Raw genomic sequence first — 20,293 nt, 5'->3', positions numbered from 1 at the left:
TCAGTACACAGCCCCGTCACCCATACCCATCAGTACACAGCTCCGTCACCCATACCCATCAGTACACAGCCCCGTCACCCATACCCATCAGTACATAGCCCCGTCACCCATACCCATCAGTTTGCTGGCCTAGTGCTTCCTCTCCCTTGAGGAAAGCCCACTCAGATACCCGCCCCTGCCCCAGACAGTCCTTAGAGGCCTGGCTTGGCCCCCTGAGCTGCTCTGGACAGTCTCAGCGACTTTGTCCCATCGCACCACGCTGGCATGCATGGGTTCTCTCTGAGTGGTCCTCAAGGCTGGATCTAAGTCTGGCAGCTCGGAACCAGCCTCAGGTGCAGTGCCTGGCACCTCCCATGCCTCCATGAGTGTATATGTGCAGTAGACTGCGCTCAACACCGGGCACTGAGCCCGAGGCCGCCCTGCTGACCACTTTCCTGTCTTCACCTCTCTAGGCACAAAGCCAGGCTATTTGATCTCGGGAGAAGGATCCTTTCCCTTCCTGCTTGGGTTCCACCTGCACCCTTTGACTTCCGGTGGAAACTGCTGTCCGATCCGCCACCTTGCCCACACTCTGGACATCTCTGCTCTCTATGACCCCTTTCTCAGCCCTCCCTACAGCCTGGGACCTGTCCACTCCTACGAACCATCTTTTTCAACTTCCCCTTAACCTTAGCTCTTCCCACCACTCTTTTTTTTTTTTTTAATGTTCCCAAATAGTCCCCCCTTTAAAAAAAAAATCTGTTTTTCTCTCTCTCTCTTCCCAGCCAACAGCCCAACATTGGACTTTCTCCACAGTGCTGTTTAAGGCAGTTCTTTTGTGTTCGAAAGCCCCAATGCCTTACTTTTAAGCTGTTGAAAATTCCTACCATCCCTAGCCGGAATCTCTGAGCCCTGTCCTGCCTTGAGCAGGGTTGGTATGTCCCTGCAGAGAATAAACAGCCAGCCCTTGGGCCTTCCCCAGCACCCTCTCTCCACAGCCACCCTGCCTTCCCTCACTTCCCAGTGTCCTCTGCTTCTGGCAGCTATGGGACTCCTGCCCCTGGCTTCTCCTCCATGCTGTATGGAATGAAGATTGCAAATCTGGCCTTCGTCACCAAGACTCGGGTCAGGTTCTTCAAACTAGACCGCTGGGCTGATGTGCAGCTACCAGAAAAGAGGCGAATAAAACCAGGCTCGAGTATCAGCAAACAACACAGATCACTGTTGGCCAGGATCTTTCATGATAGGTGTGTGAGTGCATGCCCTGTGAGTGGGCCGGGGAGGGCAAGAGCAAAGGACGTCTGGCTTAAAAAACCAGTGGCTTTCCTTGAGCTATGGTAAGCTCCACCTCCCACCGCTACCCACCCCCAAAGGAAGAGAGGCAGGGAATTAATCCTGGGAGGAGGTGGGTTCCCAAGCAAGCCTGAAACCTTCCCCTGGGCAGTTACCAGTCCAGGGTCCTCTCACCCCATAGCCCCTTGACTCCCCACTCTTTCCAGGGATGAGTATCTTCATGGGAAGCATGGGGTGGACGTGGAAGTCCAGGGGCCCCATGAAATCCGAGATGGGCAGCTCCTTATCCGCCTGGATTTGAACCGCAAGGAGGTGCTGACCCTAAGGCTCCGAAACGGAGGGACCAAGCCTGTTACCCTCACTCATCTCTTTCCTCTCTGCTGGACACCCCAGTTTGCCTTCTACCATGGTGAACAGGACCTGCCCTGCCCACTGGGCCCAGGTGAGTGGCCTTGTAAGGTGAAGTAGCCCTTGGATGTTCTGAGCTTCTCCGTCCAGTGGGCTCCTGCCTTGGGATGGGGGTGCCGTGGCCAGGGTCTCTGCCTCACTCAGCTCACCTTCTTGCAGGTGAAAGCTATGAGCTGCATGTCTACTGTAAGACCAGCATAGTGGGCTACTTCCCAGCCACTGTCCTCTGGGAGCTGCTGGGACCTGGGGAGTCAGGGGCAGAAGGAGCAGAAACTTTCTACATTGCTCGCTTCTTGGCTGCCGTCGCCCACAGCCCCCTGGCCGCACAGCTGAAGCCCACAACCCCCTTCAAGCGCACCCCTCGGCTCACTAGAAACCCTGTGTTGACCAACCGGATAGAGGAAGGAGAGAGACCTGACCGGTAACTGAATAATGACAGTATGGGCACTTGGGGAGACCCCTGACCTAGGAAACAGCCCCCTTTCTGAACTGCAGTTAACTCTCTCCCCTGGGTCTCAGATCCCTTTTGTATCAGGAAAAACAGTGTTAAGATTGACTGTTCCACCAGGCATGCCTTTAATCCTAGAATTTGGGAAGCAGAGGCAGGTAGATGGCCAGCAGCCTGGTCTACAAAGGGAGTTCCAGGACAGCTAGGGCTATTACACAGAGAAGCCCCTATCTCAAAAAATGAAAAAAATAAGATTGACTGTTCCTGAGTGAAAGGAATGTTACTTGGTTATTATTTAAAACATATTGCTTTGTTGTTGTTTCTTCGAAAGAGCATATATTGTTTGTATTTGTTGTTTATTTTTGGAAGAGCTGGGCCGTATAGCCCAGGCTAGCCTGTAATTCATAAACCAGTTATACTCATTTCCAGTGCTAAGTGCTGGGGTCATAGGCCTGTACCACCACACCCAGCTCACAAAATACGTGTTTTTGAATAGTTCGGATATTAGGTTTTACAAAAATGAGAATGGTCTAACCTTGGACCAAGCAGCTGCATGAGCTAGGGAGCACTGAATCACACCACAGGAGTCATTGTAGAAATGTCTTCTGTGTGCACGATTCAGCAGCACGCATACCAAAAGAGTGGAATGATACAGAGGAGTGTTTCCTGCATGCTCCACGGGGACTTTTCCAGTCTTTGAAGGTGAGGGGTTTCTGTGTTTGTGACGAGTTTTCTGCCCTCCGACAGTGCCAGGGGCTATGAACTGGAGTTAAGTTTGGCCCTGGGGACCTACTACCCACCCCTCCGCCTCAGGCAACTGCTCCCTACCCTTCTTCAGGGACCGAGTATCTTCACGTCTCCAAAGGAGGTTGCTGAGATCAAGTAAGCCCCGGCACTTTGTGCCACATGCTCCCTTGTCGTCTTCTCTCTCTACTGGCTTCTCCCTGTCTGTGCTCATTGCGCTGGTTCAGCTGAGCAGTGCTCGGTGCCCACAGCATGTTCAGTGTGGGGCATGAGTGAACCGGAAGGGTAGAGCCCCAGTACAGGGGCCATTGTCCAACCCACCCTGTTCCTGCCCCGATTCAACCATCCCTACCAGGGCCCAGTTGGAGACAACCCTGAAATCCAGGAACTATGAGGTGAAGTTCCGGCTGCTGCTACACCTGGAGGAGCTGCAGATGGAGCATGACATCCGGCACTATGACCTGGAGTCGGTACCCATGACCTGGGACCCTGTGGACCAGAATCCCAGGCTGCTCACACTGGAGGTTAGGGCTTAGATCTAACCTTGTGGGGAAGGGGGGCCCACGACAGTCAGCTTGGGGGAGGTTAACAGGCCGTGATCCCTGACAGCAGGGCAAACATACAAAAAGGATGAATAGTTCCTATTTCTGAGGGTATGAACAAAGCAAGGTGAGCTGCCTGTCTCCCAAAATGTGCCAAAACAGGACCGTGATTTTGTTTCTACTTTGTTTATTTTAGGCAGGGTCCCACGAAGCCCAGGCTAGCTTCAGACTTACTGTGTAGCTAAGGGTGATCTTGAATTTCTAATCCTCCTGTGTCTGCTGGCCCAGTGCTGGGATTATAGGCATGGCCCACCACAGCTAGTTCACATGGGTGGTGGGATTTTAATAGAAGTTTTGCCGCCAGCTATGTGATATTGGTGAGTCCTTTGTTTTCTCAGCTTTATGGATGATTCTGAGAGCTCTTTCAACATATTTTGGCTTTTAAAATTATATATATGTGTGTGTATTATATATGTATATATAATATATGTTATTTTGTGTGTATTGTATATGTATATATAATATGTTATTTTGTGTGTATTATATATGTATATATGTGTTGTTTTGTGTGTATTATATATGTATATATATATGTTATTTTGTGTGTATGCAACATGAATAGCATCCATATGGAGGTTAAAGGACAATTGGCAGGAGTCTATTTTCTCTTTCCACCGTGTAGGTGCCAGGGATTGAATTCAGATTGTCAGGCTTAGCTGCGGGCACCTTTACCCACTGAGCCATCTCACCAGCCCTCACGTTTTGAGTGTATACACACAAACTCAGACGTGCCCATGAGAATGGATTGATGCCCAAGAGAACATGCAGGTGGGAAAGGAGAGACGTAAGATGATCAGGGAAAGGTTGTTACAGGAAGCGAGTTTGCACCACGGTGCTAAAGGCAAAGCTGGAGCTGGGCTGGCCAAGAAGGCAGCTAGCCGGACTGGGGATATTGGCCACCACATTTTAAAATCTACCCTGGAGTTTTTGAGATTCCCAGGCTAGGCACCTCTAGCAGCCTGTGGTCCTTTCTCTTCCACCTGCTTCTTGCTTTGTCTTGTAGGAGAAGAAAGCTGAGTGAGTGGCAGCTATGAAGCTAGAACCTGGGGCTAAGACCCTCCCGTGGTCATCCCTGGGATAGAAACGTAGACAGGCAGATTGCTGTGAGTTCGAGTCTAGCCTGGTGTATCTACAGAGAGTTCCAGGACAGCCAATGCTATACACAGAGAAACCATCTCAAAAAAGAAAGAAAGAAAGAAAGAAAGAAAGAAAGAAAGAAAGAAAGAAAGAAAGAAGGAAGAAAAGAAAAGAGAAAAGAAAGCTTGCTTATGTTCATATCCTATAGGTTCCTGGTGTGACCGAGAGCCGTCCCTCGGTGCTACGGGGTGACCACCTCTTTGCCGTCTTATCCTCTGAGACCCACCAGGAAGACCCTGTCACCTACAAGGGTTTTGTACACAAGGTAGAACTGGACCGTGTCAAGCTGAGCTTTTCCACAAGGTGAGTGTTGGGAGGACCAAATAACCAAAAGCAACCTTCAGACCTCTAAGGCCTGGAGTTAGGAGGTCTTGCCTCCAGAGATGACTAGGACCCTGAACACAGGGCAGGGAGACCCCAGGCTGTGTGACTTCACCTCCCAGAGAGCTTTGTAAGGACCTCTTGGGAGTAGAATGGTAGGAGTTGGACAGGGCCCTAGATTTTTACTGCCCACTCCACCTAACGAGAATTCTCCCGCTTAATTCTCTGCCCAAAGCCTCCTGAGCCGATTTGTGGATGGGCTGACCTTCAAGGTGAACTTTACCTTCAACCGGCAGCCCCTTCGGGTCCAGCACCGGGCCTTGGAGTTGACAGAGCGATGGCTACTGTGGCCCATGCTTTTTCCCGTGGCCTCCCGTGGGGTCTCGCTGCTACCCTCAGATGTGAAGTTCAAGTGAGACTGTGGGCAGGGATTCTGGGGGCTCCTTGGGGTATGGATATCAGGAGTGGGGGCCCAGAAGCCTCTGGGACACTGGATGACTTCAAGTTCATATTCCTGGACCCCTGTGCCAGGCTGTATGACCGGAGTCTGGAGTCGAACCCAGAGCAGCTTCAGGCCATGAAACACATTGTGAGGGGCACCACCCGGCCTGCCCCCTACATCATCTTTGGGCCTCCAGGTACCGGCAAGACTGTCACGTTAGTGGAGGCCATCAAGCAGGTGAGGCTGAAGCAGAATCCAAGGCCTATACTGAATTATGCATTCCCCCCACACATACACAACATTTGTCTGCAATTTTGATTCCCTCCAGTAACCTGAATATTCCCACACCTGAACAGTCACCCAAAGAGGAGGTAGGGACTTAGGGTCATTGTGACTGTTGAGTGTTGACTTGTAAACACACAGATGTGAATCTACCAAAGTGTCACCTAGACAAGCAGGCATCTGGAAGGCAGATGCAGCCCGAGGCCCGTGGCCTAGGAAGCTTCTGCCCACACTATCCTTTCCTTCATCTCAGGTAGTGAAGCTCCTGCCCCAAGCCCACATCCTGGCCTGTACGCCATCCAACTCAGGGGCTGACCTCCTCTGTCAGCGCCTCCGGGTCCACCTGCCCAGCTCCATCTACCGTCTCCTGGCCCCCAGCAGGGACATCCGAATGGTACCTGAGGACATTAAGGTATATAGGAAGTAGAGGGCCAAGGGACAGTGGATGCCTGGGAGTTTCTCGGAGCACCTAAGACTTGCTGCATGGCTTCGGGTTGGTCAGGGCTCCTCTGGGGACTTAAGTTTCCTTTTTCGCATAGGGAGGGAGGCAGGTAATAAGTGCTGGAGGTCCAGAGCCAGGGTGAGAGTTAGAAAGGAAAGAGCCAAGCTGATGTCCCGTCCTTCTATACCCCACAGACCTGCTGTAACTGGGATGCTAAGAAAGGAGAGTATGTATATCCCGCCAAGAAGCATCTTCAGCAATACCGGGTCTTAATCACCACCCTCATCACGGCCAGCAGGTAAGGGATGGACAGGATCTGTTTCTCTCTTGTTAGTAAAGAGTAAAAGGATATAGGGCTAGGGAAAGAGGAAGGGTTCCAGAGGGTGGGGTGAAATGAAGGGCCAGAGTTCAGGATTGGTAGCTGGGTGCCTGGGAATGACCCCTGCTTGGCCTGACACTCCCAGGTTGGTGTCAGCCCAGTTTCCCATCGATCACTTCACACACATCTTCATCGATGAGGCTGGCCACTGCATGGAGCCTGAGAGTCTGGTGGCCATAGCAGGTGAGGGGGCTCAGCATGGGCTGTAGGTACACCACCCCACACCAGCTGGGTGAGTCCCACCATTTAACCTTTCTCCCGGGCCTCTCAGGACTGATGGATGTCAAGGAAACGGGCAATCCAGGAGGGCAGCTGGTGCTGGCAGGAGACCCTCGGCAGCTGGGGCCTGTGCTCCGTTCGCCGCTGGCACAGAAGCACGGACTTGGCTACTCTCTGCTAGAGCGCCTGCTCACCTACAACTCCTTGTACAAGAAGGGCCCCAATGGCTATGACCCCCAGTTCATCACCAAACTGCTCCGCAACTACAGGTATCGCTGCCTGCGCCTCTGCTGCTTGTCAGGTGAAAGAGGGGCTCTCTTTGGCAGCCCTCATACAGCTACCTGCCTTGTGACTGAGCAGGCCCGCTGCTTCTTGGACCAATGGTTTATCTGCCTCCGGAGGTCGCCAGACCAGAATATGTCTGGATGGGTCTAAGTTTCTAGGCAACCCAACAAGAAAAAAGAAAGGCAGGGAGCATAAGTTTTTCCATAAAACCATTGTTAGTTGAATTGCATATTCAACACAGGCCTATATACTTGTGGTTTTTCTTTTTTATTGGGTACTGGGACTTGAGCCCAGGACCTTGCACATTGCTTTCAAGAGTTTTACCACTAATGTACATCCCTAACTCTCCTCTCCCCTTTGAGACGAGGTCTGCCAGTGTTGCCTAGGCTGATCTTAACCGTTGGCTTGAGCAATCCTGCCTCAACTTCCTGAGTAGTTAGGATTTTAGGTGCACACCACCCTCACAATTTTATGTTCTTCTTTATGTAACGCCAGTGCTTAGGTGAGTTCTAGACTGTCAATAAGAGTTTGATAAATCTGGGACTGGACAAATGCCTCAGCAGTTAAAGTGTTGCAGAGGACCTGTTCAGCACCCATGTCAAGTGGCTCATAGCCACCTCTAACTGTAACTCCAGGGGGATCTGGCACCTTTGGCCTCCATGCCCCCCACACACTACCACATACAAATACACATAATTAAAAAGAATAAAATCTTTTAATAGTTGAGTTAACCAAGCCGTGGTGGCTCTCTCCTTTAATCCCAGCACTCAGAAGACAGAGGCAGGTGGCTCTGTCTAGTTTGAGGCCAGCCTAGTCTACAAGAGCTAGATCCAGGATAGCTAGTGCTGTTACACAGAGAAACCCTGTCTCAAAAAACAAAACAAAAGGGCTGGAGAGATGGCTCAGTGGTTAAGAGCATTGCCTGCTCTTCCAAAGGTCCTGAGTTCAATTCCCAGCAACCACATGGTGGCTCACAACCCTCTGTAATAAGGTCTGGTGCCCTCTTCTGGACTATTGTATACATAATAAATAAATATTTAAAAACAAACAAACAACAAAAAAAAACGGCGTTGAGTAAAAATAAGCTGGGCCGTTGTAAACGTCTTAAGCCCAGCATTTGGAGCTTGGGTGAGACAGAAGGATTCAGAGTTTAAAGGCTGCCGGCCGGTGGTGGCACACACCTTTAATCCCAGCACTCGGGAGGCAGAGGCAGGCAGATCTCTGTGAGTTCGAGACCAGCCTGGTCTACAAGAGCTAGTTCCAGGACCTGCTCCAAAACCACAGAGAAAAAAAACCCTGTCTCGAAAAATCAAAAAAAAAAACAACAACAACAACAACAGAGTTTAAAGGCTAGTCTTGGCTACAGTCAGACATAGTCTCAAAACAGCAGGGTTGAGATGGCTCAGTGGGTAAAAGTACTTGCTGTACACATACCTAGCAACCCAAGTGGAATTTCCCGAATCCGTAATCCTATTTACGGGTGGAAGGAGCGAACTGACTCCTCAAGGTCCTCTGACCTCCACACGCATGGCATGGCATGGTGTGATGACTGTAGACGTCCCTAAACGCTTTTGTGACCATGCTTTCATTTGGGGGCTTTAACCTAATAGTGTTGATCATTTGATTTTGGACTGTCCTCGTTTGGCAAACTAAAACCTGAGAATGGGTGCTAAATTCTTGGAATTTGACTGGTCAGTGAGAGCCCTGGCTGGCTTTCTGTCCTTACAGCGACTCCGATGAATGTGTCCTGGGCATGGCTGGAGGACCAGAGACTGGGTGGGAAGCAGGTGGAGCAGGGCTCCCCCGAGCGGCCTGGATCTTGTTCTTTCTCCTCCTGCCTCCTAGGTCTCACCCCACCATCCTGGACATCCCTAACCAGCTGTACTACGATGGGGAGCTGCAGGCCTGTGCGGATGTGTTGGATCGAGAAAGGTTCTGCCGCTGGGAGGGGCTGCCTCGGCAGGTGAGGCCTAACAGGGCAGGGCTCCGACCCTGGACCTCTGCCGCCCTCCTCCGGAAGGCACCGAACCCTCCCTTTGTTTGTTACTCTAGCCTGGAACCCTTGAGTCCCTAGCTGGGGAGGAGGGAGATCAGCCTGAGGGGTTTCCTCTCGCTTCGTCATGTCCAGGGCTTTCCCATCATCTTCCACGGTGTAATGGGCAAAGATGAGCGAGAGGGCAATAGCCCATCCTTCTTCAACCCCGAAGAGGCCGCCACGGTGACGTCATACCTGAAACAGCTGCTGGCCCCTTCCTCCAAGAAGGGGAAAGCCCGCCTGAGCCCCCGGAGCGTGGGCGTCATCTCCCCATACCGGAAGCAGGTTAGGCCCTCAGTCCAAGACTAGGACTCTCTTTGCCCGCTGCACCCTAGCCAGCTGCCGGCCTCTGCCCTCCCTCTCTGTGAGGGTGAGGGCATGAGAGAAAGGCAGCTCTCCCCTCCCTCCAGGTAGAAAAAATCCGTTACTGCATCACCAAACTTGACCGGGAGCTTCGAGGACTGGATGACATCAAGGAGTTAAAGGTGACACACGTCCCGTGTTCTCTCCCAGCCTTCCATGTGCCTCTGACGTCAGTCTGTGTTGTGTCCCGTCCCACCCTGTTTCCTCGGAATGAAACTGGGGTTTCCCCAGGTAATTCTGAGAGCAAGCACCATGTCTTTTCTTATCAGTCAGGTGTGTGGCCTCTGCCCTAAGGATGAAGTCCAAACTCTCTAGACCAACCCTGCCTGTCATGTGATGTCTCCTCGCTCCCTCTGTCGCTTAACTCTTGGCCTGAAGGGGCAGCTCAACACTGATTCAGATAAAAAACACATGGAGAACTTTAATAATGCCACTGCCTGGTTCCCACCCAGCCAATTAGTTGTCTGGAGGAAAAACCAGAGTGGGTTTTTGCTATTGTTTTGTTTGTTATTTGTTATTTATTGTTGGCTTTCAAGACAGGGCTTCTCGGTGTAGGTACCCCTGGTTGTCCTGAAACTAGCTCTGCAGACCAGGTTGACCTCAAACTCAAGAGATCCTCCTGTCTCTGCCTCCCGAGTGCTGGGATCATAAGCACCATCACCACCTAGTGTTTTGTTTTGTAGCTCCACAGGTGATCGTGACGTGTGGAGCCAGGGTTGAAAAACCACTGCTTTAGGGTGTACAGGCCTCTCCCTCAGAAATTCCGACCAAATTAGTGACTGTGTCTCCAAAGAAGAGACCTCTGCTCGAGGCTTTCTTTGCGGTGCCTGCCACTTGATTGGATTTGAATCCTTTCCAGGCCCCACCCTGTAACTGGCTCTGTCCTTCAGGCCTCCACAGCAGGCAGACCTGGCTTCTTCCTGGCCCCTCAGATGATCTACAAGTAACCAGTGGCCTATCTGTACCTTCCTGGCAGCTTTGCCCCCTAGAGTGGGTTTGTCGCCATGGCTCCTCTTAGGTCTTAAGGCCTGCCTCTGCCCTCTAGGTGGGCTCCGTGGAAGAATTCCAAGGGCAAGAACGAAGCGTCATCCTCATCTCCACCGTCCGGAGCAGCCAGAGCTTTGTGCAGCTTGATCTGGACTTTAACCTCGGTTTCCTTAAGAACCCCAAGGTTTGCAGGCTTGTGGGTGGCACGAACGTGTCCTCAGGGCCTGTCCCTTCCATGACATCACCACTTCTTCCTTCCAGAGGTTCAATGTGGCTGTGACCCGGGCCAAGGCGTTGCTCATCGTAGTGGGCAACCCCCTCCTCCTAGGCCATGACCCGGACTGGAAAACGTAAGCATTCCCATCCCATAATTGCTCTTGGTGACAAGTCCCAGCCTAGGACAGGTGTGTCTCAGATCTCTTGGTGTTCACGGTGCCCACCCTGAATTATTAAGTGAAGTTGAGCCACTCTGCCTTCTGCCTCTGTTCTTCAGTCAGTCCTGCACAGCTGCCCATGCCAATGTCCCTGTACCCCACAGATTCCTGGAGTTCTGTAAAGAAAACGGGGGTTATACTGGATGCCCCTTTCCTGCTAAACTGGACCTGCAGCAGGGACAGGACTTACTCCAAGGTCTGAGTAAACTCAGCCCCTCTACCTCAGGTATGGATGGTCCGAGGGGCAGGGAGAGGCGCTGCTGTGGAAAGAAGCAGCAAAGAAAACCAAGTATGTCTCCTCTTCCTAGGGCCCCACCGCCACCAAAATCTCCCTCAGGAGCGGGAGGGTGAAGGAGGCCTGTCCTTCCAAGTGGAGCCAGAGTGGAGAAATGAGCTCTGAAGACACAGCTGCCGCCTTCTCAGACCAGCCAAGCCTTATTGCTGCCTATTCCTCAGAACCCAGCTCACCTGTCCCCGCGAGAGACAGGAAGGCTGGGACGTTTACATCCCCAACCCTTCCACCCCTTCCTCTGCTAGGGAAAATTAACCCAAGCTGCTAAAATTTGGAGGAAGGGGGAGGAAGAAAAGCTTTTTCTTTTTTTCCATCTCCTTCGCAGTACTGGGGATTGAACCCACAGCCGCGAATATGCTAGGCAAGCAGTCTATCGCTGAGCTGCTTCAAGAAAAACAAAATGCCGTTCTATGCAAAAGCCTCTTGCTTACGCCTTGCTTGCTTCCTGTGCCCCCCAGCTGACCCTCCAGGAGGGTATCTGTCCAGAGCCACACCCCTTTAAAACTACGCGGAAGACAGGAAACCCAGTGGACAGGGAAGCCACCCACAGGCTTCTATGTTTAGCCAATGGTACGGACCACTCCCCTCACCCACCCAGGCAGTCAGCCAAACATGACCTCATCCTTTAGACTCCACCCTGTCCCCTGCTGCCTCCGCCCCCAGCCCCGCCTCGGCAGACAGGGGCCCAGCCTAGCCAGCAACTCGAGAAAAAGATGGGACTCCAGGCTCACAGCCAAGGTAGGCCAGTAAAGACAGGAAGCTGCCGCACGTGGTGCAACCTTTGACCTTTATTCATGTCCTGCCCTCCCACTGAGTCAAGTCAGAGGTGAGGCTACTACCCAAAGCAGAAACGCCACCCCAGACTCCTCCTGTGAGCCAGAAATATAAAGTGCTGGTGTGTGATAAAGGGAAGGGACTACGAGCCCAACCCCTGGACCAACGCGGCAGGCAGGCGGAGGGGCCCTGCTCAGGAAGGGCAGGGCACTAGCCTGGTTCCCAGAGGCAGGGAGGAAAGGGCCTACCAGCCCCCAGGTGGGGCTGGGAAAACTCATGCAGTCCTGGGCAGGAAAGAACCAAAAAAGAAACTGGCAGCCTGGAGCCCTACAAGGGTGGAATGGGATAGGGGTATTTTGAACCCCGTGAGGGGGAGGAAGGGAAAACTGGAGCGATCATGGCAAACTCAGAGAATGGGACAGCCCCTCCGGCGCTTATTCTTGCGGACCTGTAGGCCAGCCCGAGTGGCCATCTCAAATACCTCCCGCACCCCTTCCTTAGTCTTGGCTGAGCACTCAAGGTAGCCAAAGGCACTGATCCTGTTTGCCATGTCCCGGCCTTCCTCAGATCGAACAGGCTCCTGCAAAGACAAGATGTGGGGTCACAAGAAGAGGCAAATATCTTCTATACACCCTGCAGAACACCCAGCTACTATGGGCAGCTTCCAAGCTGGGGCCATAAGACCCAGGTTTCCCATTTCAGAATTCTGTCTACTCTCTCTTCCCACCCAGCCTGATTCCTACAATGCCCATTTCAACTCTGAGCAAGCACCCACTGCCCAACTGACCTCCGTTCTTATTTTCCTCCAGTCCACTGGTTCTCAACTTTCATATAGCTCCTCCTGTTGTGGTGACCCCCCCCCAACCATAAAGTTATTTTGTTGCTACTTCATGACTAATTTTGTTCCTTTTATGAGTCATGATGTGACTGACACTCAACCCCCAAAGGCTGAGAAAACCACTCTTTGAGTCCATCCTCCAAAGCTACCAGAATGTTTTTTACTGACATACAGACTGGACATCTGTCCCCAATTAAAACCTTAATTATCCTCCCAGGAGAGCCTACCTTCCTTACCTTGCTCTAAATAAAACAGTGCTCTGGCTAGAGTCCCTCAGCAAGTCTCTGAGTGCACACCCCATTCATAATGCCCTCCCTCCCGGGGCACTGCAGTAGCACAGCCTCCAAACCCTCATTTGACACAGCTGCCCCCTGAGGGTGAGGATGGCTCTTCATCTTAGCCCCAACTCCAAGAGACCAGACCTTAAGCTGGAATAGGTTAAAAAAAAAAAAGCCTTGGACAGGTGACTTCTCCAGCATGCAGACGGCAGGAGGTGAACATCACAGTTCCTGTTAAGGCTGGCTCTCGGCTGTTTTCCATCCCAGTTTTTGCACACACACACCCCCCACCCTTCCTCACAACGCCGCACCGCTGCCTCACCCACCTGTTTCATCTTGGCCAGCTCCCTTCTGGTGTGTTCATCTTGCCTCAGATCCTTCTTATTCCCCACCAGGATGATGGGCACATTGGGGCAAAAGTGCTTCACCTCTGGAGTCCACTTCTCAGGAATGTTTTCTGCAGATACCCCAAAAGATGTAGTCGTGGGCACAGTGCGGCAGAAGCCCAGCCTTCCACAGCTGTCACCGGGACTACTGAACACACGGTACCCTTGTACACCCCCACGCCCCTTGTGGTGGATGCCCTCACCCCCACCCCAAGGGCTACTGTCTCCATCACGAAGGAGACCTGCAGGGCCCAACACTCCCTCCCCATCGCCTCGGAAGATGGCCGACACCAAAGGCTCTCCATCCCTCCTCTGAAGCCTTACCCAGGCTGTCAGGACTGTCAATGGAGAAACACATGAGGATGACGTCAGTGTCCGGGTAGGACAGAGGCCGGAGACGATCGTAGTCTTCTTGCCCTGCCGTGTCCCACAGCGCCAGCTCCACCTGACACATAGGACTACTGAGTAGCTAGCCCGGGGATCCCAAGGTCCCCTGAAGTCACTGGTCCCATAAACTTAGGGATCATCTTTGCAGCACTCAGTATGTGCTGAGCCATACTGACCAGTCACAAAACCAACCATCTAAGGCGGGCTTGATCTTTGTGTAGTATGAGCTGCCATTGTAAGCACCATGTAATTCTTACGGCAACCCTTTGGGGTTAGGACTTGCCCTCATTCACATTTTGCAGTGGAGTTAGGTTGAGCCCAGAGGCAAAGGGGCTTGGCTCAGATTCCAGAGCCAGTATGTGGTCAAACCAGATAGTACATCCAGGTTTTCTAGGGCTCCAGTTTCGCTTCCTAACTTCCAGCAGGAAAATGAAGCAAAGACGTGTGCAGGTGCTAAGAAAGGACACACTAGGGCCCTATAGGAATGGGGGCGGGCTTCCCAGGCAGGAAAGTCTCGGCCTTCACCTGCTTGCCATCCACTTCAATGTCTGCGATGTAGTTCTCGAAGACTGTAGGGACATAGACCTCGGGGAACTGATCCTTGCTGAAGACAATGAGAAGGCAGGTCTTCCCACAGGCCCCGTCGCCCACAATCACCAGTTTCTTCCGTATTGCAGCCATGGTTTAACTGGCAGTCAAGAGGCAGGGGATTTGGGAGGAAAATGAGAACCCAGTAAGACCACTAGCACTGATCTAGGGCCCCCAAGCTTCCATGAAAACCACAGCATCCAGCAAAGGAAGAGAAGGGGGCTTGCCAAGGCCTGTTCTCGCCAAGAACCAATCCTACAGGCAAAAGACCTAGAAATGCTGGTCAGGACAGGTTTTCCTGGGTGGGTTAGAACTGATCAGGAGAAGGAAGATGACTTTTGGGAGCCAAGAATACTGGTTTAAATCTTGTTCACATGCAAATGCTCCCAAGAGACCTAGATTTATCTGCCTTGCCTATCAGCTTCATTTTTTTTTTTTTTTTGGCCAGGATTTTGACTCATTAATAACCACTAAAATGCAAGCTAGAATAGACTGTCCCTCCATAGAAGGCATGCATGCCTGGTCACAAAGACATCAGCCACAGGTGGTAGGGCCGAGCAAGGAACACAGGTAGAGCCTCTAGGCGTTCCTATCTCCTGGATACACACGTTTTGTTGGGTATTTTGAGAAGAACCTTCAGGTCTCCAGGTGCCTAGTAGGTGGATGCGGAAGTCAAAGGACAACCCAGAGCCAGTTCACCCCTTCTCCCTCCCAGTGGGTTCCTGGGCTGGAACTCGGGTGATCATGCTTGCTTGGCAAGCCCCTCGGCCCGCTGAGCCATCTGACCCCAGGCCATCCTACTTTGACAAAGGTGGGAAACTGAGGTTCAGCGAGGTTTGGACACATTATTTCGAGTCTGACACATACGGTGGGAGCAGCGCTGGCTCTCAAAGCAAGGCGAGTGATCCAGTCTGTCTGGCCTACACAGCACCCCACAAGTGAGAACAGAAGCAGAGAAAGTAAGCCGGGGGTACAGTGGGAACAGCCCCGGGACAGTAAGAGCAGCCGGCTGGCTCCCTGGCCCACCCCACCCCTTCCCCAAAGTCTCAAGTCACACAAAGAAGGCTCAGTCCTGGCAGCTCACGGTCAGGCAGGCTGCCCCCCCTCTCCCCGGGCCTGGCAGCAACATTGGGTCACTCAGCCCCTGACAGGGGACAATGACCACACTGTGAAGAGCCACACATCTACCACAGCACTGCTGTGATGGAGCTAATCCACTTGGGAATCACCTCCACCCACTCTGGAACAGCCCCTTCCTCCTGGAGACCAGCTGACCCTTAGGCCCACAGACACCTCCCTGTGACTTCTCGGCCTGCATGTGTCCCTCACCCCAGCACACACGAACAAGCAGTTCACAGCTTCACAGCTTCTCTTTCTTCTCAGCTGAAGGGGGCTGACCAGGCTACTGAGGTCCCCAGAGTGCCAGCCAGCTTGGGACTAGAGATGGAGCCCAGGCTGTTGGTGAGAGGGAGGGAGCTAGAGCCCGGGCTGGGAGGAGCCCAAAATCAAAGACTAATGAGGATCAGCCTAAGCTTGGACCAGGCAGGGAGCAGTTAAGTAGGGGACAGTAACCCGATCCCAGCCCCAAACTTGGCTTTTCCTTTCAATCCCATATCCTGTCTGGCTCAGCTGGGCTCCTTTACACACCACCAGCTCAGACCCTGGCCTGTGCCTGCCTTTTCGGAAGCAGAACACTCTAGCCCCGGGGCTGATTCTTTTCAGTATCAGGCTTCTGGGTGGTTCCTCCTCCTACCTCCTAGACACACACACACACACACACAACTGGGATGTGAGGGAAGAGGACATGAGTCACAGGGAATTTATAGGACTTGAGTACGCACAGCCCCACTTAGCATCCCCCACCACAGGGGATTGTTCTCCCTGATACCCCCAAAAGATGGAGAAGGCATTCACTCTGCAGCTGCTAGCTCCTTTAAAGGCGAGGTCTGAGAAGTATATCCAGGTAACCCACAGGACTTCTTCCAACTCCCCCACCCACTGCCATTTAATTCAGCCAAGTCCAGCTGTCTACAGGCTGGATGAGACAGCCCCAGCCTAGGGTGGGCAGTGACGGTGGGTGATGACTACTACATGCTAGTCTCTTCCGCATGCATGCGCCACTTGCTGTCCCATGGCAACATGGTTGGCACCTCACGGTAGGAGGCAGAGGCCAGAACTTCAGGGCACGAACTTTAGAGCCCCCAGCTCAGAAATGTTTGCATCCAGCCTCTTCTTGGCCCAGAAGAGTTGGAGACCCAGGCCAAGCCAGGACCTGAGGCCCAAGGCCAAACCGGCAAGGCTAACTAGCACACTCCTGTGAACCGCGGTCCCAGAGGAACTGCCCCACTGACCCTAAGAGACCAGGAAACCTCAGGCAGGGCCTGAAGGGGCGTCTAGAACTTGTGGGGCCTTCCCCGGGTCAAAACACTAGCTCTTCTTGTTCTCTTGGTTTCCCAGGTGATCCAACAGGCCTTTGTACTCTGCTCTATTGAGATCTAGGCAAGGAATCACTCTTCAGTCGATACCTCTTCCTTAACTTTAAAGCCAGAAGTGAAGGAAGAAATGGATCCCAGCTTTCAGCCCATTCCCCTAACACTCCCAAACCTCCCAACAGGGTAGGAGGCAAAGTCAGGGATTTTGGTGTTCTGGTTTTTTCCTCATTCTCAGACGCACATACACAACACGGGAGTGGAATCTTTCCTTGTCGTCTCAACCTCTTAGTTCAGACTAGCTCCAAAAACCATCTAGGGCGGCGTCCAGACCCGCCAGGCAGTGGCAGCCCCCAATAGTAACACCCCGCCCCTACTCCCGCCATTCCCCTTCCCAGGCCAGAACTCCCCTAGTCGGCCCAAGGCCCTGTTCCTTACGCCCCGCCGGGAACTAGAACGTCTGGGTAGGGTCGCTCACAGAGATCCAAGTGGATCCCTGCCGGGCTAGGGAGGCTCAGAAAGGAAAGAGGCTCTGGTTCGAGAACGCTCTAACCCAGGAGGCTAGAGCGCCTGCCCTGCTCCATGGCCAGCCCGGAGCCCCCTCCCGGGCCGTTCCCCCGAGTGATCAGAAAACCGGGAAAGTGCTTTCCTCGGAGCCGAGTTCCCACGACGCCTCGCCACCCCCCAGCTCGGGCCCGGGTACCTTCCGCTCCGCCGCCTCCAGCTGCGCGGCCGGTGCCGGAGGCTGAGACTGACCCGAACCCCGCCCCACTCTCCAACACCGCTCCGGGGCGGGCCAGTGGAGGGGGGGGTCGACGGGGGCGGCCCTTGGCTCGGCCCGCCTCTGCTCCCCGCCCCGGGCCGCCGCAGGTCACCCCCACTGCTGACCGAGCATCGGGCGTGGGGCTGGAGCTAGAGGGACCGTGCCGGGGAGACGTCTAAATTGTTGGGCTGTGGGACCCCGGAGGACTCTGCCTCGGCCCTTTTACTTCCAACCCTCCTACCGTGGGGGGTGGACCCGAGTCGGGAAAGTTGAGCGGCTCCCAGGGTGGGGTCAGCCAGGGCCGCTGCTGCCCTCGCGTGGCCAAGCAGCCCTCCTTCGCCCTAGCCGTGACCGCGGGGACTGGTTACGCCGAAGCTGCCCACTCTCTGCTCCAGGAATCACTGCGCTAAGTGTAACAAGACGCTATCCCGAGCTTTGGAAGCCTTTTGCGATGTGCAGTCCCCCAGCCACCGTCGTCGCCTTACAAGGCCCTTCCTTCCTTCGCCGGGAATTTCCCTATATCCTGTTAGGAGCACACTCCTGGAAGTGCTTCCGCATCGCCAACTAGGAACTGAGCTCATACGCCTATTGTATTGTGCTGTTGAGCCCAGTCTGATGTGTTTCACAGTTACTTACCTGACCCTGTATGTCCTTCCTTATAAAGGGCCCAGGAGGTGGGTGTTAGAGGAAGTCTATCGGTATTTTATTTGCAAGTGCTGGATACTTTAAACACGCAGGTCTCCGGAATAAGCTCACCCATTCCCTTTTGCCTGTAAAGAAACTGAGGCCCAGGGATGCGGTTTGGCAAACGATTTGTGACAGCAAGAATTTACAGTGAGGTGGACCATGACAGGTCCTAGGGAGCAGAGGCAGGTGGATCTCTATGAGTTAGTTCCAGACAACCTTGGTTACATGAGACCCTGTCTCAAAAATCAATCAAAAGGACTCAGGGGTTAAGAGCACTGTTCAAGACTTCCAGAGGTCCTGAGTTCAAGTCCCAGCAACCACATGGTGGTTCACAACCATCTAGAATGAGATCTGGTGCCCTCTTCTGGCCTGCAGGCACACATGCAGAGAGAACACTATACATAATAAATCTTTTTTTTTTTTTTAAATCAATCAAATTTACAGTCAGGCCTACAGGGCACCTAGACCCAGGTGCTGGCTCTCTGCTGCCCCCCCATGCTCCTCCGCCAACCTGCCCTCTGCACCGTCTAACTAACGTTCTGCTCATCACAGCTTTTAACAAAGACTTGCCGAATAAACGCATGTTAGAAGTCACGTGAAGTCTTCTGCAGGTACGGCTGGGCTCGGGGCTTACACCTGTAACCTAGCACTCCTGAGGGAGCAAGGTTGCCAAAGCTGTCTCAAACACAGGCAGATACATACACAGTCACTTGCTCAGGATCCGAAGCACAAACTGCACGTTCGGCAAATCAGGCAACTGAGATGGTGAAAGGCAGTTTGGCACCTGAGCCTTTTAATTCATTCGGTAAGCACTGGTTGGCTGTGAACAGAGAGCTGTTACTAACCACACGTTTCTGCCTTCACATAACGAACAGCCTACATGAAGAACACAGACAACCTAACGTAGCTAACATTTATTGAAGCGCTATTACATGAACCTTGCTCACCCTACCCACACTAACTATGCACAGTTCTTATGAGGCAGTACTGTTATCTACACTTTACTGAGACATGGAGGCTCACAGAAGTTACAGGGGTGTTGGAGCAAAACAGTCGGACTTGAGAGTCCCTGCTCTTCACGGCTACTCCCCATTGGCTCCCCCTATGGGCAGTTATAATCCTGGAGGGTAACTGCCTTCGCAGCGTGCAGGGGATGGGGGTACCCAGACCGGGAGGACAGGTGAAATAGGCATAAAATGGTAATGTGAGATTTAAGGCAAGTTGGAGCTCTGACATGGCCACAGAGTTTGGAGGAAGACGGGGAAGCCAGAGAAGGAAAGAGCAAACCGATCCTGCTCAGAACCAACTTCAAGTCTGTTCTGGGCACAATAAGGAGCCTCTGAAGTTAGGGAGTTGGTGTCATAAAGAGCTAATATGACGAGGGAGGCAGGAATAAAGGCAAATATGAAAGATTTTTTTAAATAATCAACAGCAGAGTCACACATCCCTTAATATTAGACATGTTATGAGAACGTGTTGCTGAGGAATTCCATCCCTGTATGAAGAGCACTAAGTGTATTTACACAAACTGAGCTGGCGCAGCCTAGGACACAGCTGGGCTACACTGCATCTACCATCATACAGGCAGCTGATTTCCCGGAACGTTACATGGCCCGCATGATTGAAGCAGCTGAGAATTGTAATGAAGATACCTAAGCCAGGTAGGGCCAACTGCGGGATTACTAACTTGAGCAGTCATGACGGTGTCCATAAAAGGATGAAGCAGGAGAACTGTTATTTATGAGGGAAATGGTGACTTCAGTTTGAGGTGCACTGCTCGGAAGCACCAGAGTACCACGGAGGAGAGGGTTGGGAGATGACTGGAGGCATGGGTCTTAAAGCTCGGCAAAGGTTTGGGCCAGACACACAGACTTGGTGGGTATTGGCAGATGGAAGAAACCGCAGCTGGACGAGGCAAATGCAGGCACTCATGACAAGCACACCGAGTGGGCAAAGAGCAGTAGAAGAATCTGGGCAGTCACATTTTTAGGAATGGTCTGTTGTTCTTTCCATCACCCACTGTGCAGGTTCCAGTCAAAGCAAATAATGACACACACCTTTATCCATCCGG

At 52.7% G+C, this 20,293-nt stretch overlaps 2 protein-coding genes across 7 annotated transcripts in view; one reads left to right on the top strand and one right to left on the bottom strand.

The window, feature by feature from the left end:
- Positions 1 to 11,431, top strand: part of Mov10 (Mov10 RISC complex RNA helicase) — a 22,581-nt gene extending 11,150 nt beyond the window's left edge. For 3 of the 4 annotated variants that reach the window (XM_026777362.1, XM_013354688.2, XM_026777363.1), the window contains exons 3-21: positions 1,023 to 1,226; positions 1,479 to 1,714; positions 1,840 to 2,101; positions 2,876 to 3,010; positions 3,228 to 3,396; positions 4,760 to 4,914; positions 5,168 to 5,344; positions 5,464 to 5,611; positions 5,910 to 6,068; positions 6,293 to 6,396; positions 6,563 to 6,660; positions 6,749 to 6,965; positions 8,827 to 8,944; positions 9,110 to 9,301; positions 9,427 to 9,501; positions 10,425 to 10,550; positions 10,628 to 10,716; positions 10,905 to 11,026; positions 11,109 to 11,431. In XM_026777362.1, the coding sequence (XP_026633163.1) occupies positions 1,023 to 1,226; positions 1,479 to 1,714; positions 1,840 to 2,101; positions 2,876 to 3,010; positions 3,228 to 3,396; positions 4,760 to 4,914; positions 5,168 to 5,344; positions 5,464 to 5,611; positions 5,910 to 6,068; positions 6,293 to 6,396; positions 6,563 to 6,660; positions 6,749 to 6,965; positions 8,827 to 8,944; positions 9,110 to 9,301; positions 9,427 to 9,501; positions 10,425 to 10,550; positions 10,628 to 10,716; positions 10,905 to 11,026; positions 11,109 to 11,200 (2,878 nt within the window). In that variant the 3' untranslated portion in view covers positions 11,201 to 11,431. Of the gene's footprint in view, positions 1 to 779; positions 915 to 1,022; positions 1,227 to 1,478; positions 1,715 to 1,839; positions 2,102 to 2,875; positions 3,011 to 3,227; positions 3,397 to 4,759; positions 4,915 to 5,167; positions 5,345 to 5,463; positions 5,612 to 5,909; positions 6,069 to 6,292; positions 6,397 to 6,562; positions 6,661 to 6,748; positions 6,966 to 8,826; positions 8,945 to 9,109; positions 9,302 to 9,426; positions 9,502 to 10,424; positions 10,551 to 10,627; positions 10,717 to 10,904; positions 11,027 to 11,108 lie in introns of those variants that run through there. The other variant, XM_026777364.1, reaches the window with a different exon arrangement.
- A 244-nt stretch (positions 11,432 to 11,675) lies between these two features.
- Rhoc (ras homolog family member C) lies at positions 11,676 to 17,925 on the bottom strand. 3 transcript variants are annotated; one of them, XM_026777365.1, is made up of 5 exons: positions 17,777 to 17,925; positions 14,281 to 14,443; positions 13,693 to 13,813; positions 13,309 to 13,439; positions 11,676 to 12,446 (listed from the first exon to the last, which is right to left on the bottom strand). In XM_026777365.1, exons 2-5 carry the CDS (start codon positions 14,434 to 14,436, stop codon positions 12,273 to 12,275), a joined length of 582 nt encoding a protein of 193 aa, XP_026633166.1. In that variant the 5' UTR covers positions 14,437 to 14,443; positions 17,777 to 17,925; the 3' UTR covers positions 11,676 to 12,272. The 3 variants fall into 3 exon arrangements, with proteins under 3 accessions (XP_026633166.1, XP_005369821.1, XP_013210143.1); XM_005369764.3 differs by lacking the exon at positions 17,777 to 17,925 and adding an exon at positions 17,476 to 17,766; XM_013354689.2 differs by lacking the exon at positions 17,777 to 17,925 and adding an exon at positions 15,673 to 16,019.
- Positions 17,926 to 20,293: the final 2,368 nt, after the last annotated feature.

Source organism: Microtus ochrogaster, unplaced genomic scaffold (genome assembly GCF_000317375.1).
Source record: "Microtus ochrogaster isolate Prairie Vole_2 unplaced genomic scaffold, MicOch1.0 UNK60, whole genome shotgun sequence".
NCBI classification, from domain to species: Eukaryota; Metazoa; Chordata; class Mammalia; order Rodentia; family Cricetidae; genus Microtus; species Microtus ochrogaster.
The sequence above is the reverse complement of the archived record's forward strand: the minus strand, read 5'-3'. Positions and strand labels throughout refer to the sequence as shown.

Bases quoted from the DNA above. Each gene is read 5' to 3' on its own strand.
- Rhoc (XM_026777365.1), bottom strand. From the start codon at position 14,436: ATGGCTGCAATACGGAAGAAACTGGTGATTGTGGGCGACGGGGCCTGT. The intron at 13,814-14,280 runs GTGAAGGCCGAG...CCTATGTGTCAG, and splicing joins TTGAAGTGGATGGCAAGCAG to GTGGAGCTGGCGCTGTGGGA. The intron at 12,447-13,308 runs GTGGGTGAGGCA...TTGTCTTTGCAG, and splicing joins AGCTGGCCAAGATGAAACAG to GAGCCTGTTCGATCTGAGGA.